Below are 16,088 nucleotides of genomic sequence, written 5' to 3'. Positions count from 1 at the left end.
TTGGTTGAATAAATTTCTTCTTTGTTTTACTTAATTATGACGATCTTTTATTTTGATTAATTAGTTATCTAGTCCCATGGATCCTTCTACAGGTTGTGGCGTGTGCGTTCTTTTTTAATAGACAGAGTCCTAGCATACATGTTGGAGAACATCGATGTTTTATGAGGCTTTATTACTTTGAGATCAATTCGTTCACTTCATTTTATTTCGAGTATGTCCAGGCTCGCATGTTGTGCAAAGTGTCATGTATTTTTTATTTTTATTTTAAGTTTCTTTTTATTTGCCTTGTTTGGTCTAAAAGGGAAAATTAGGAAACATATTTGAATATTTGTAATGTATAATTGGGTGATGCGAAATATTGGTAGTTTGTTTGTCTCTTAACCATATATTCGAGTAGGAACTATGCTATGATGGATGTTATTAAGTGAGAGAAACCATGCTATGCGTGTGTGTGTGTTTATTTAATTTCTTTCAAATACATAAATAAGATTTATTTAATATTTAAATGATTAGTTTTATATATTTAAAAATTAGTTAAAAATGTTTTTTTCTTTTAAATTACTCCTGATTCCTTGAGATCCATACCATAAGCAACCTTAAATTATATAATATACAGAGGACATAACAACTTTAAATTTTATATATATATATATATATATATATATATATATATATATATATATATATATATATATATATATATATATATATATATATATATATATATATATATATATATATATAATATTTTTAAATATTTAAAATAAACGTAATTTTTTTAAAAGATTCGTTAAATGGAAAGGAAGGTTCATCGACCAATTAGAATGTGTAATTGACTTTTACAAGAATTTGTTTTCTTTATTGAGAAATTCTATTGCCACCCCAACTTTTACTAAAAGCACCTAAAGATGTGTGTAATCTTCATTAATATCATTTCATTGGGGTGCTCTTAGAAAAATTTGGTGCGGCCTTAGATTCTCTCTTTTTATAATATACAATGATCAAAATACCCTCTAAGGGTACTTTGGGTATATTGACTTTATCCAAAGAACCCAATGCTTAGATGAAATTACAAAATACACTTAATTGGAAATTTGCTGAAATTGCCCTTCCATCTGGACTTACCAAGTCTAATAAAATTAAAACTTGAAATATATTTGAAACCTTCACATATCATAGGGAAACTAACTTTAATTTTTCTCAGTCAGACTTCGTACATTAGTTTGATAAGAGGTAAATTGGCTTACGGTTCTTGATTCGTATTTTGATCAAGTATTTGTGATCTCTAAGGTAGATTATATTTTGACTATCCTGTCAAGACACATATCCTACTTTTAGGTAGGGTGTTGAAAAATTTTCACCCACAATTATTAATTTTCTATTAAGGTGAATTAATAGATGCTAAATAAATAAAAAATCATATTTTATATATATCATAAATATTTAATTATTAAAAATAGATTATTTTATTTCAAAAATAATTAAAACGGGATGACTTGGCTAAATTTTCATAAACTTGACCAAGATACACGATGAATTTCTTGTAATCCACCAAATTGTCATGGGCTGCTATAAGTTTCAAAATCATGGCATATGAACTCTTAGAAATATTGCTATGTGATCCACTTTAGTTCTTTGCCTCAAAAAATAAGGAAAGTAAACCAAATTCTTTCTTGATGAATGTAAGTGTTTGTTCTATAGAAATCATTAAAATGCTTATTGTAGACAATGCAGTAGATATTGTCATTAATTAATTTTTTTCAATTGTTATTATAATAATCAATTGAAATTATGCCCATTTGAAGTTAATATGGAGCGAATATTTGTCTTTTCCCCCCTAAATTTCTTATTGTACAGCCTGACCCAAACTATGGGTCCAAGTGAACCATATTATTTAAATTAGTTACTTTCTATAACTATTAGAGTATGTGGCACCATTTATTTAATATTATATTATTTTGAAGAAATCTAACATAGTTCAACAAATAGATGTTATTTCTAATGTAAATACTAGATGATTGAGGGGTAGTTTAATCATAGGCAATTAAGTAGTTTCCATAAGTTTGTTTTGTGGTTGGAGAAATTGAAAAATAATATAAATATCATAAGGATTAAAGAGTTTGAAGATGATTAATTTTTGTGAAAAGATCATGGTTTCGGTTACAAATTAGAAAAATGGCATTATTGTCATTTGTTAGTAATATCACACACTCTCTCTCTCCCTCTCTTGCTCTCTCTCTCGCACTCATCTCTGTCTCTCTCTCTCGGTCGCACTCTGTCTCTCGCTCTCTTGCTCTCTCACACAGTCTCGCTCGCTCTCTCGCACTCTATCTCAAAATTTCTCGATCTCTTTGTCTTTATAGTTGTCTCTCGCATGCACTCTCTCTCTCTCTCTCCGCAAAATCCAAGATCTAGGGTTTGTGAACTCGCTCCCAGATGCATCTCTACGAATTTTAAGCTGAAATCATATCTAGGGTTTGCGCACTCGGATTGGTTTGCTTATTTCTCTATTGATGGAGCTTTATATCCGGTTTGATTGTTTTCAATTAGTGAAAAGGGATAGAATCGCACTTTAGTATTTGGGGCTTTGTTCTGGTTTTCATGTTTTTTTTTTTTTTTTTTTTTAAATTTAGATAGGCACATAGCTGCGTTAGTTGAAAAGATAAGTGACCAATCGTCTTGAGATGTTAACATAACATCTTGTAACAGGACCAATCTAATTTTTTGAATTAGATCACATGGTGATCTGTAGTTTTTGCATTTTATCTTAGTTTTCTATAATTTTTTGAATTTTTTTTTTCCGATTTATCTGTTTTACTCTTGTAGATCTTGTCTAGAAACGTTAACAAACCGGATTCTCGTTCAGCCTTACTATCAAACATGCGAATGAAGAACCGAAACAAAAAAAAAAAAAAAAAAAAAAAAAAAAACAATGTGAATGAAGATGTGTGTTTCAAAAATATTTTATTTTGTCTTGGCTTCTAATCTTATTTTTGGCTTCAAATCTTAGTTATGATTGTTGAAGAAGTAGGATTTATGTTATTTTATTAGTTTTTAAGAAATGTATAACCTACGTATTTCATTTCTTCAATGTGCAATGAGATTCTTTCATTGTTAGATTGGGTTGATGGTTGCAATTTTAGAGATTTAGGTGTTATTCTTGTAATCTTTTTCAATGTGTGTTGTATAGTGTTATTTCTGATGATTGAAGAACTAGGGTTAATAAAAGATGGACAGTTGGTATCTTGTTGTCAAGTTATAAACATTTCAAAATGAGTCCTGTACAAGCAGACACATCTCTAGGTTACATCTTTTTCTTCCTAAGTGTCCTTTTTTCCCCGTATTTTCTCTCGTTTTGGTGGTGTTTCTGCAAATATTTACATGAATCTGACTCCTTCCATCTATGCAGAACCCGGGTTAGTGGTTAGTTATCTTCAGACGTTAAAATCCTCAAAGGAGTTATTGCTTGCTTGTTTGTAACATTTTAGCTTCATAGGTTGTATTATAAAATAAATTGAAGCTGATAGATGTGTGTTGTATGCTTGGGCAGGTTTTTAGATCCCTTATCGAGCATACTAAAGAAATAAGTGGCATATATTGTCACCTTCCAAATATCTGAATTAGGTTGTTTGTGTGTGAGGCTACATTGGAATTGTAGTTGGACTAATTTTTTACAAATGCAAACTCACCTGTTTTGGTACATTTTCTTAAGTAATACTTCTGTTATCCATGATTTTAAAGGTTGTTAACATCTAATACCTGCATTTAATGTTAGGATATCCCTAATTTGTATTTAATCCTAAATTCTTCCTTTTATCTTAATATTTTTTTTAGTAAGACTCTTACTGAAAATTTTCAGAGTGGTATTTAGTTGACTCAAAACGCGGCGACAAGGAACTCATTGATATGGATGATCTTCTAGATGACCTGACTGCATTTAACCAAGATAATCCCACAAATTTTGAGAACTTCTCATGTTATACTCCGCAGCCAATTGAAAATTCTACTGTTGGTAAGCGTTTAAATGAGATGATGAAAGCAATTACATATTATTTTTAAATATTTTTTTTCCAAGTAGTGATGAAAATAATTTAATTGGACCTGCACCACCAAGAAAATCTTCTTATATATTCACTGGTGCAATTACAATATTTATTTACTTTTTTTATTTTTATCTATTATTACTCTTTTTGAAAATTTTCAAATTGGAATTTAGTCAAGTCCCAATATATAGAGAATGAAGTTTTTAAGGATGATTTTTTGGCTATCTTCAACCAAAATCAATCCACAAATTTTGACAACCCTCATATTGTACTCCTCAACAAGTTGAAAACTCTACTGCTGGTAAGTGTTTGAATGATGAAAGTGTTCCAACTGGACTAACACCAAGAAGATCCACTTTGATATTGATAAGAAACAAGATTGTTTTCCAGATTATCTCATCTTCCATTGGATTTTAATTAGTAATTCCTTAATTTTTTATTGAATCATTATCTCTTTTGTGGGTCTCTTAATGTTCTTTATCACTTACTACACTTACTGAGATTTTTCAGAGTGGAATTTAATCAACCTTCAATCTGGAGACGATGATTTTTTGGCAGCTGCAAAATCTGACAACCCATCGGAACATTTTAATATTTCTGCCTTTAACCAAGATAAAACTACTCTCTATGATCACAATGCCTCCTTCTACATTTCTCAGTCAGTCCAAAACTCTGCTTCTAATGAGCATTTTAATGGTGAAAGTAATTTAACTCCACTTGCACTAAGATCCTCCCTTCCGTTTGGAGAAAGAAGAAGCTCGCAATATCGGGGTGTAACACGGTAAGTACCTATTAATTTTGGTGCATATGTGTAGTTTTGCATACTATGTTTATGTATAAAAAATAAAAAAGAAGTGAACTTTTTATTGGATTTTTGGTGTTAGTAGGAACAGATGGACAAGAAAATATGAAGCCCATATATGGGATAACAGATATAAAAGAGAGGGACGGCCGAGGAAAGTGCACCCTTGGGTCAAGGATGTTTTCCATGATGTCCAACACGAGACCAATCAGTCAACTTGTGTCGAACGTGCCACCTAGGCCACACTGTAATCACTGATTTGGCATTTTTTCTTATTATGCTTTAATTTCTAGTTAACAATCAAAAGTTAGAGTTCATTTTAAGAGTAGCAACCAACTCTCAATATTCCAACTCCAACTCCATCAATTCTGTCTAAAAACAGACATGCACTATAATATTTGATTTGCCTTTACCAACCTACTTACTGATATGGTGGTTTGCTTCTGATTCTAACCTACACCTATTCCTAAACTCTAACTATAATAATACATCCATCTCGAGGAGTAAAATTTGAAAATTTGGTATGTTTTGGCTCCTTTAATGGATGGGTACGTGCTTAATCTAAGAAAACAAGGGTTTCACTCATTCATCTTTAAAGTCTTACTCCAAAGATTTTGGGTTGGCTATATGAATCATATTTGCTTCTATTCCATTTTGTTTAAGGTCACATCTTCTATTAGTGAAAGAATATTAATATTTGTTTCATGGATAGGTTCGTGCTTAAACTATGAAGACAAGGGTTTTAGTCATTAATCTTTAAAGTCTTATTCCAAAGATATAGATGAATCATATTGACTTCTATTCCATTTTGTTCAAGATCACATCTTCTATTAGTGAAATAGTGTTCACATCTGCTTTGGGTCATATTGATTACAATCTAGTTGACTATCTATGTCTACAAATAGAGGGTTTTCATCTCATTCCTTCGTTACTTTATCGTTATGCATCTGGTATTTTTTGTTTTAGTTGAGAAAAGTAGATGTTAGTATTTTGTCAAATGGCCTACTAAGGTTTTTCTAATGCTTACTAACTACCTGTTTGTGCCACATGACAGTATCTCTTAATTACTTATTGAGATAGTCATCTAATGGAATGGAGTGGATGGGCTGGATTGACTTAATCTTTTGGTAGGCAAGCGGCTCACTTTACCAACTCTGAACTGGTTCCTTCACTGGAATGTCCAACTTCCGAACTTTAAATAAATTACATTGTGCCATATTCAGGTATTTTTCTCTAGTTGAAATATACTTGCAGTGTATGTCTGGTGTACAATTGCCTGTTTTGCGTTTTCTCTTCTTCAGTAAGCTGTTTGAGTTACTGGGTTTCATAAAGCAAATGCAAGGTGATATGCTTTGATAATTATCTATTCACTTACCTGTGCTTTTTCTAATTGCAAAGCAACTTTGAGGTCGTTCAGGTCCAGCTTACCCATAAAAAAAAACAACGATTATTGGGCGTAGTGGCTAGGGTCTCCCTTCTAAAAGGGAGCGGTCTTGAGTTCAACCCCCACCTTGTTCACATCTTAGTTGGAATCAAGTCAGCTTTTGACTTGTTTTGTTCATAGCAATACTTCCAACACAGGAGTCTATTTTTGTTTTACCCAAGAAACTGGCATGAGTTTAATTCTAGAGTTGTGGAATTAGAGACAATCCCATCAATTGAACTATGCGTATATTGTTGAACAGAATGTGGAAGGTTTGAAATCTGATTCCCTAGACATAGACCAACCAAAATTTTCGAAATTTATATTTCAGTCTGAAGGAACAAATGATGAAGTTTGACACATGGACTAGAAAAAAGGTTTAACAAGATTGTATAGTTATTTTTTTTAATCCGTAAAATTGAATTTTAAGTTTGCAGGGTTATTTCATACTTATTGTGAAACACTAAGCTTAAACTTATTTTCAGGGCTCTATATGATTCGTATTGAGCAGAGTTTGCCAAACCATTTTCACCACCATGTACCTCAGCAGCAGCCAGACACGTCAAGTGTCAACTCGTCAACTACTTTGGATACAATACATTATTTTGCTCCTGGAGCCACAGATGTTGCTATACCACTGCACCATTGATAAGGAGCAGAAGAAGACCTTCATGCATTCAGATGAATCAGACATTAGGCATGCTGCCCAATTACACTTCCCAAATGTCAAAGATAACTGTTTCAAAATGTAGGACATTTTCATGGGTTGGTTGGATTTTCTCCATGTTCTTATTGACTTTGTTCATTTGGTTTAAATGTAGGACATTTCTCCTAATAAAGACTAATAAACTTTTGTAGTAACTAAAGTACCAAACTATAGAAGTTTGCAAACACTTTTTAAATACTAACTATATTCTTAATATCATCCTTCACTTTTAGATTCGGAGCATGTGTGGGTCAATGTGCATGTAGATAGACACATCGAGATGAAAACATTCCTTGACAAATATATGAATGGAGAAACATCAGGCCTAGACGAGTGGAAAGAATTCGGCTAGGCTCGCAAGTTCACATAACATCTTGTAACAGGACCAATCTAATTGGCTAATTGACTTTCCAATTGCCAAAATTTGAGAAAATCTCCCATAATTTTTTGGAAAATGTCAAAATTAAATTTTTTTTATAACCATAAACACATTCATTTGTATATATGAGCCCCAAGAGCAAGATGCACTTAATAGTATTGGTTTTGTAGAGTGCCTTTTTTGGGATGGTAGATCTACATTCCACATCCAAGTACTTGTTTTGCTAGTCAATGAACCTTTGAAGCTTGTGTCAGTCTGTGCTTTAAACTTAATTTTTTGCATGATTTATTTACATTTTGTTTTCTTAGGTGCATTTGATTGATGGCCGAGCAAGTGCTGGTGCAAGTGTTGATCAGGTGAAAATGCTGCAGAAATTGTTGCAAGATTGAAGCGGGACTTACTTCCCACATTTAAGAATTGTCAGCAACTTCTGAAATGAACCCTAATGTTTGGTTGTCTGTGGGAATTGGAAGTCATCATAATGTACCCAACATGGAATGTTGGCATGGTTGGCCTAGGGTACATGAGTAATTATGTGGCTTTGGTGGAGTTGTAATTCACACTAGGTGGGAGTTGCAACTCCACCAATTTAGGGTGTTGGGGAGTTCTAGGAGTGTGTAACTCCAAACAGCAAGGCGGGTTGGAGTTGAGTCCCATCTTCCAAGCAGGCCCTCTGATCAATTCGGAAATGTATTAAAAGAAATGAATCATTTTTTGAAATACTCCTCATTTTATGCTTTTAAATTCTTGGTTTATTTTTGTCTTGACAGCCTTTGATAAGCAATTCATTTGCATATCTGTGGACCATTTACATTGTGTACATGGCAAGCTTAAAGAAACCAGGTCCAAGTTGCGTCTCAGCTGATTGATTTTACCTTCTGAAGTTATGCTTTTAGTTACATCTTTTCTGTTGCTCTGGATTACGTCGCACTGGTTGGCTAGCAATCTGTTTGCATGCAGAGTAAATGGAACTGGACATCTTTTTAGGTGATACTGGATTGCCGGCATGCTTGCCACACAATAGAAAATTACTATGGCTGACCCAAGATATGGTATGGCGTCGATCATTAGTTGCTGCCACTGGAGGGGACTATCGCACCCAACATGTAAGTAATGCCTCCATCCCTTTGATTGGGCCCTCATGTTCTGTTTTTTTGAGTATTCGGAGTTAAGAAACTCGGGTTTGAGTGCCCAATCTCAGAATATAGTGGTTAAGTCATATGATGCACTCCAATGGATCATATAGATGTCACCCAAATGGCCGCCTTGAAAGCGTGCTGATTGGTGATCGATAGGGTCCTTATCATTTAGTTTAATTTCATATATGCAACCATATTATAATTTATTTTAAATTATCTCTGTGGTTTCGATGCAGCTACTTCTTATGAAACGAGGGGGTAGAGTTATATATGGAGGGAAGCTTGGTGACCACTCCCAGACTATGATTAACCACTTTCAGGTACCAGTGAACACTCTTACTTTCTTATTTATTTTGGTGGAAGGAGAAATGCTATCAATTGAATCTAAATCTTACAACATGTAGGCTCCAATATTAAAGTTAATAAAGAGCTTGTAGTTGAAAGACATATATTTGTTGGTTTCTCACTAGCTCGCACTTGTGGTCATACAAATGACACAAGTTTTTCTTTGATACTGGTGTTGGAAAGCTATTTAAAATGCATCATTTTCATGAGTTAAAGATTCTTTGCTGGCAGAAGGTGTTCACTTCTGATACTATTAGATGGATCTGGTTGGGTCTTTTCTTCCTACATGTAAAATTCATACAATATTCATTGAGATTTATATGTATTCAAACTTTTAAAGATATAATTTACGTATGGAAAAGAATTGAATTATAATCACTAATCGTCTACTTAGGTGGTTGTTTTTACTTTGTATTCCCATGCTTTTTTTATGTTCTGAGATACAAAACAATTTATCGTTTACATTTTATTGCTACTACGTCTGCTCCTGCTTCATACATTTCTCTAGTAGCAAAGATTGAGCCTATCAGTTCATATATTGAATGATATATATAATATAATTCTTGATTCAAACTCCATGGTTTATAAGCTCACGAATAAGTTTAGCAAAGGTAAAATATATACAAATTTACATGAGCCAATATGCCCATTATCTCCAACACACAGATAGTTTGTAGAAATAGTTGTATCTTTTGATAATGAAAATCCATTCATTTGGATTAGTTACTGTAATACCTCATCTACTGGCTTATATAACAAGTATATTTTGAACACAATATTTAAGCATCTCATTTTCTACCAGTTTTGTTATTTATGAATAAGTTCGTCATCCTAACATTTTTTCCTCACATAGGGAATTGATGGAATCCCTCCTATTCCCAATGGTTACAATCCAGCCACTTGGATGCTTGAGGTCAGCACTTCAGCTGTTGAACATAGGATCGGTCAAGACTTTGCAGATATATACATAAATTCTAATCAATACAGGTGATTTTGATCACTTCTTTGTCATTTATCATGCAGTCTAGATTTGATTTTAACATGTTTCATCTTGTTTGTTAACCTAATATTAAAATGATGTTCTCCAACAAGCAGAATGTAATGATTTCAATACTTTTCTTTAGGGTAGTGGAAGATTCGATTAAGCTTTTGAGTATTCCACCGGCTGGTTCAGAATCCTTGAAGTTCACTTCTACATATTCACAATATTCTCTTACTCAATTTAGATTTATGAAAGTTGAAGATGAGGGGCATTTGGGTCTTTTCATGTTATTAGTTGGGGTGTAGGTCATCAATATCAAAACATAGGGGTATCTCCAACATTTAGCAACATGTGAAGGGGTCAGTATAAAATAATTTTTTTTTTAAAAACAAAATACTCTATAGCGACGGTCTCCGACCGTCGCTATATCTCTATTTTTACTGTCGTTTTTTCCGACTGCCTTGGACAGTCGTTTTTAAAAAATCACTCCTTTTAAAACGACTCATTTTCCGACTGTAGGGGCAGTCGTTTTTGACGCATTATGACGTAGTTCTCTCTATTGCTGATGTCATTGCGACACATGGCAAATGTTTGTTGGGTTGTGAGCCAACATGTCATAGGGCCTCTGGGGCGTTAGTCAAAAACGACGTTCATTTAGCATTTCTCAAAAAAAAAAAAAAAAAAAAAAAAAACAAACAAACAAACAAAATTGATTAACAAGTTGTCTTGGATGAGTCAAATAAAAACATTTTAAAATGAATAAATTTTTTAATTTTTTATTCTGTACAAAAGTCTTGTACCCAAAGAAAAAACTTTTTTGACATGTCTAGATGCATTTTTGAGCTCATGAAGAAAGTAGACAAGTTGATTAAATATTTTGTGGAGTTGACTTAATGACTTGATTCAATTTAATTTTTGGGGCCTATTCACCTCAAAATTCATTTAAGTCCACTTGGAAACATTTTAGTTAACTCGATGAATTTTAAAATTCTAACTTAAACAATGAAATTGTCGGTGAATCCAAAGAATATTTGACATGGGAGGGCACTCAAACAACCATTTTCAAAATTTTTAATTTGATGGTGCCTCATGATTCAATGGTTTTACCTAGGGAAAATTACTATAAAGACCCTTGCGGAAGAGTTTCTTTCTAAATGGTCCATAAGTTTTGGGTGTTAGCATGACATGACATTTAGTAAATATTTTCCTTCTTAATGGTCCCTCATACTATTGAGTTCATAATTTTTATTGTCGAACTCGGCGCTTTTTTAATTACTGTCTAGTTCACCAATTTTATTAAATAAAAAGTGGTGAACTCAACACAGGTAAAACCCTCCCAATTTCAATTTTTAAGTTTTTTCGACTAAAATACATGAAAAGATTGACTAAAAACTTGAGATAACGACTTATTTAAATGATTTCAATCCAAAAGAGTCATTATACATCGATTTTCATTCAAAAACTATGAAAAAAGGTGAAAAACCCCAAGTTTTTTACATACATCTTCAAAAAAATTGAAAAAACCCTTGAAAATAGTTTTTTCTTCTTTCTTAAATCCTTTATGACGAAATAGAATCACCGAAACTTGATTGAGGTGTAAAAATCCAATTTTTTATGAATACGATGAGTTTGAACGGTTAAGGCATTCAATCGTGAGAAATATGAGAAATGAGATGCATGAACCATTTAGAAAGAAAATTTTATTAAATGTCCTACCAAGTAACCACACAAAACTTAGGGACTATTTAGAAAGAATTCCCTCTCCGAGAGTCCTTTATATAGTTTTCCCTTTCATCTAGGTAGGACGTCAGTGGGGTAATAATGAAAGGAGGTTTGCTAGATTAGAATATCAAAATATTTATCTTCCTCATATGAAGACCATTTAACGATTTGGATCTAAGGATGATGAGTAAGGACAATAATTAAAATCAAAGTAAAAAAATTAAATCAACTATACTTATGCATCATTCTCATGTAACAATCAAATCTTTTTCTAGAAATCACTAATAAATCTAATTCTTTTAACAAACATTTACCAAGAATGGGGTAGGTGAGATTGCAATGAGGCAAGTTGGCTTAATTAATTAACAAGATTTTTTACACCATTAGAAACCTTAAATCATATAATACACAAAGGTCATAACAACTCAAAATTTAATATTTGTTTTATTTATTCAATGGAGGGGAAAGTTCGTCCGCCAATTAGGATGTTTTGGCAGGATTTTCTAGTCATCCTTACAAAGTAGGGGTAAAATAGAAAATTGTCCTCAAGTTAGAAAATCCATTCTGACGAAATAGAGTCTTCAATTGAGGTGTCAAAAATCCAATTTTTGGAAGAATATGATGCGTTTGAATGGTTAGGGCATTCAGTTATGAGAAATGTGGGAGATGAGGTCCAAGGACTATTGAGAAAGAAAAAGTTTATTAAATGTCATGCCAAACAACTGCTAAAAACTTAGGGATTATTTAAAAAGAATTCCCTTTGTGAGGGTCCTTTAACTAATTTTCCCTTTTATCTAGGGAGGATGTCAATGTGGTGATAATGAAAGGAGGTTGCTAGATTTAAATATCAAAATTATTGATATTCCTCGTGTGAAAACCATTTAATGGTTTAGATCTAAGGATGATGAGTAAGGACAATAATTAAAATCAAAGTAAAAAAATTAAATCAATTATATTTACGCATCATTCTCAGGTAATAATTAAATCAGTTTCTAGAAATCACTAATAAATCTAATTCTTTTAACGACCATTCACCAAGGATGGGGGTAGGTGAAAAAAATTCAATGAGGCAAGTAGGCTTAAAAGATTACTAAACATCTTTTTCATGTCTTTAATAAACATACTTTTATCATATATTGTATGACCTAGTCCAATAATTATAAATATAATTTATTTAATATTTGGAATTAGTGTCATATCTTAAAATTAATTAACAAGATTTTTTATTCTACAGTATTACAAGCCCTCCTTGAGATCTACACCATATGAAACCTTAAGTTATATAATACATAAACGTCATAACAACTCTGAATTTAATATTTGTTTTATTTATTATTATTTTTAGATGATTAAAACAAACGACAACTCTTTTACAAGATAATAATTGAATAGAGTGGAAAGTTCGTCCGCCAATTAGGATATTTTGCCAGAATTTGTTCTAACATACGATGACCATAGACCAAAATACCCTAAACGAGTAGCTTAAATTTTTTGTCAGCAAGCGTGGACTATCAAGAATTTTCAATCCATCCTTTAAAAAGTAGGGGTAAAATAGGAAATTTTCCTCAAGTTAGAAACGGAAGTGGGAAAAGGGATAAAAAAACATTGAATGCTTAGGTGTATATGTTATTGAAATTTGAGGAGAAGAAGAAGGCTTGCTTGTTTGATCCATCAAAGAAGGGAAAATGGCGATCCATTCATGTTTCAATGCAACATCTGATGAAAACATGTATTCTTCACCAATTCCTTTGATTGGCTTATATACAGCGGCTGCCACTTCGGTATGTTTTATGTTTATGATTTGTGATCTATTAAATGGGTTGCATAATAGGAAGCCATGGATTCCTTGTCGATTCTTCTCACTCAACTCACTTACACTCACTCTTCTCGCCATAGCTACAAAGCTTCCTGTAGATCTCACTAGTTCAATGCCTTCTGCTCAAGATCAACTATCCAAACTTACTGGCACTGTCTTAATATGCATTTCTATGAGTTTTTTCTCATCTTCACTCCTAACTCAGAGTGATTCTGAATGTTTTTCCAATATCATCTCATTGAGCATTTTCGTAGTAACTGTGATTATCAATGTTTGTATACAGATTTACACTGGTGTGATCTTCTCATTCCTTGTAGAACATGTCATAATTATGTCCTGCATGCTATTATTACTCGGAGTGTTGTGGTCCTTGTTCAAACTAAATCACCCTCTTGATATTTCCTCATATTCTAACACTGATGATCAACTTAAAAAGTGTGACCCTTTAAATTCAGAGAGTAAGAATATGGTACATAGATTGAAATTGTTTTATGTATCCCACTATAAAAATGATGCTACGCTTGTAATCGACAATGAGTTGATTTGGATCAGTATGGGCATGTTGTCCACACTTTGCACACTGGTTCTCTCACAAGCCACATTTCGATCACTTGTTCTTAAGGAGGTGGAGTTTCAATGTGGAATTTCGGCTTATAAATGGTCAATGTGGATGGTGGTTTCAACGCAAATTTTCACTGTCCTAATAGGAAGTATAGCAAGTGTATTGAGATGGTGGTTTGGATTCAAAACCTTTGTAGAAATTGAATTTTCTGATGTTTACTTCTTCCCTTCTTCTTGGGTTTCATCGTCCTTGATAAAGCTCCGCAGTCTGGCATTCTTCAAAATCTCTAAAATGAGCCTCATGCTTATCTTACGAACGATTGCAGTGAATGGCCTGTGGATATTACATATATTACTCATGGCATTGTCTCTCTTGGCTTTTCTCTTATCTTCGGTGTTAATGGTGTGTTTGATGGCAATCTCTAAAGTTTGTTTTTGTATACAAATAAACAATGAAATAGTCCGTATGGATGTGCAAGAGTGGATAAAAGGAAATGGAGAAAAAGAGATAAAGAGATTGATGGAGAAACATGAAAACGATTCTCCCACTCATCTAATCCAATTGCTTTCTCAAACTACTCTATCTGAAAAGTCAACCACCAATACGATGCCCAGTTCACATGAGAACAAATTCTCTTGTCTTTTATTGGTTATCATTGCAAGAGTTGCTATCGTTGCTTTACCAGATACGCTTATTTCTTCTCTAGTTCAAAGCTTAGACGAAGCCTTCGAAATCATTTGTTTCATTGACGAGAAAGTGAATGCCAAAGACATAGATTGCAAGAGGAGATGTGCAGCGGCAAAAGAATTGTGGATGAATAGAGACAATGCATGCCATTGGTTTCATACGAGATTCATTAAACCCACGGTTAAAAAATGTTATTCACCATCGTTTAAGAAATCTATGGATGGAGGTTCTCGATCGCAACTTCAATTGGACATACGTTGTGCACTTCGGTTTATTGAAGAATTAAAAGTGACATCTAGTGAAACTTGGTGTTTCATTGATAAATATCTAGATCCAAGCACAGTTATAGACATCTTCTTTGAGTTTATCATCGGACAAGAGCCTCAGAGAACATACACGTCAATCAACGAGTTATATGTTCACATGGAACACATATTTGTAGACATATTGCACTTTTTCCTCCCTCAACTCCCACTTGCCATATTCAAACATGTTCTTGAGGGTCCCATTATAGAACGTAAAGAAAGAGCAAGATTTGTCTTGAAATTCCTTTGCAAACTTGAACCGTTAGAGCATATAATTCATTGGTCATTTCCGGATGGAACTGGCATTACTAGCTTTATAACCGCTGATCCTGCAATAGACACTCAATGTATCGAGCCAGTGGAACAAAATGTAGATGTTACTCAAACAATGAGTGAAGATTGTGAAATTCTAGAACTTGTTTGAACAACATATCATGTAAGTACATTTTTTGTTTTTAGTTTTAATTTTTAATTTTACAGTATTGGTTGAACAAATTTCTTCTTTTTTTTCTTAATTATGACGATATTTTATTTTGATTAATTAGTTATCTAGTCCCATGGATCCTTCTGCAGGTTGTGGCGTGTGCATGCTTTTTTAATAGACAGAGTCCTAGCATACATGTTGGAGACCATCGATGCTTTATGAGACTTTATTACTTTGAGATCAGTTCGTTCACTCAATTCTATTTCAAGTATGTCCAGGCTCGCATGTTGTGCAAAGTGTCTTGTACTTTTTATTTTTATTTTAAATTTCTTTTTATTTGTGTTCATCATAATTCCTATAGCTTTCCCTTGTTTGGTCTAAAAGGGAACAAGATTAGGAAACATATTTGAATATTTGTAATGTATAATTGGGTGATGCGAAATATTGGTAGTTTGTTTGTCTCTTAGCCATATATCCGAGTAGGAACTATGCTATCTTGGATGTTATTAAGTGGGAGAAACCATGCCATGTGTGTTTGTGTAATTTCTTTCAAATGTATAAATAAGATTTATTTAATATTTAAATGATTAGTTTTATAAATTTTAAAATTAATTAAAAAAAAATTCTTTTAAATTACTCCAGATTCCTTGAGATCCATACCATAAGCAGCCTTAAATTTTATATATATATATATATATATATATATATATATATATATATATATAAAATATTTTTAGATATTTAAAATAAACG

General features: G+C 32.8%; 1 protein-coding gene across 13 annotated transcripts; it reads left to right on the top strand.

The window, feature by feature from the left end:
- Positions 1-2,163: 2,163 nt before the first annotated feature.
- On the top strand, positions 2,164-15,870 carry LOC147405829 (ABC transporter G family member 31-like). 13 transcript variants are annotated; one of them, XM_086433684.1, is made up of 10 exons: positions 2,164-2,416; positions 3,860-4,012; positions 4,554-6,068; positions 6,754-7,033; positions 7,662-7,709; positions 8,124-8,196; positions 8,341-8,459; positions 8,729-8,812; positions 9,691-9,824; positions 9,962-10,423. In XM_086433684.1, exons 4-10 carry the CDS (start codon positions 6,950-6,952, stop codon positions 10,122-10,124), a joined length of 705 nt encoding a protein of 234 aa, XP_086289810.1. In that variant the 5' UTR covers positions 2,164-2,416; positions 3,860-4,012; positions 4,554-6,068; positions 6,754-6,949; the 3' UTR covers positions 10,125-10,423. The 13 variants fall into 13 exon arrangements, with proteins under 13 accessions (XP_086289810.1, XP_086289814.1, XP_086289812.1 ...); XM_086433688.1 differs by having other exon boundaries at positions 3,860-4,824; positions 5,900-6,068; XM_086433686.1 differs by having other exon boundaries at positions 3,860-4,824; positions 4,931-6,068.
- The last annotated feature ends 218 nt before the right edge of the window (positions 15,871-16,088 follow it).

Source organism: Akebia trifoliata, chromosome 3 (genome assembly GCF_017979445.1).
Source record: "Akebia trifoliata isolate Shusen 1 chromosome 3, ASM1797944v1, whole genome shotgun sequence".
Taxonomy (NCBI): domain Eukaryota; kingdom Viridiplantae; phylum Streptophyta; class Magnoliopsida; order Ranunculales; family Lardizabalaceae; genus Akebia; species Akebia trifoliata.
Note: the sequence above shows the minus strand (reverse complement) of the source record. Positions and strands in the feature narration are given on the sequence as shown.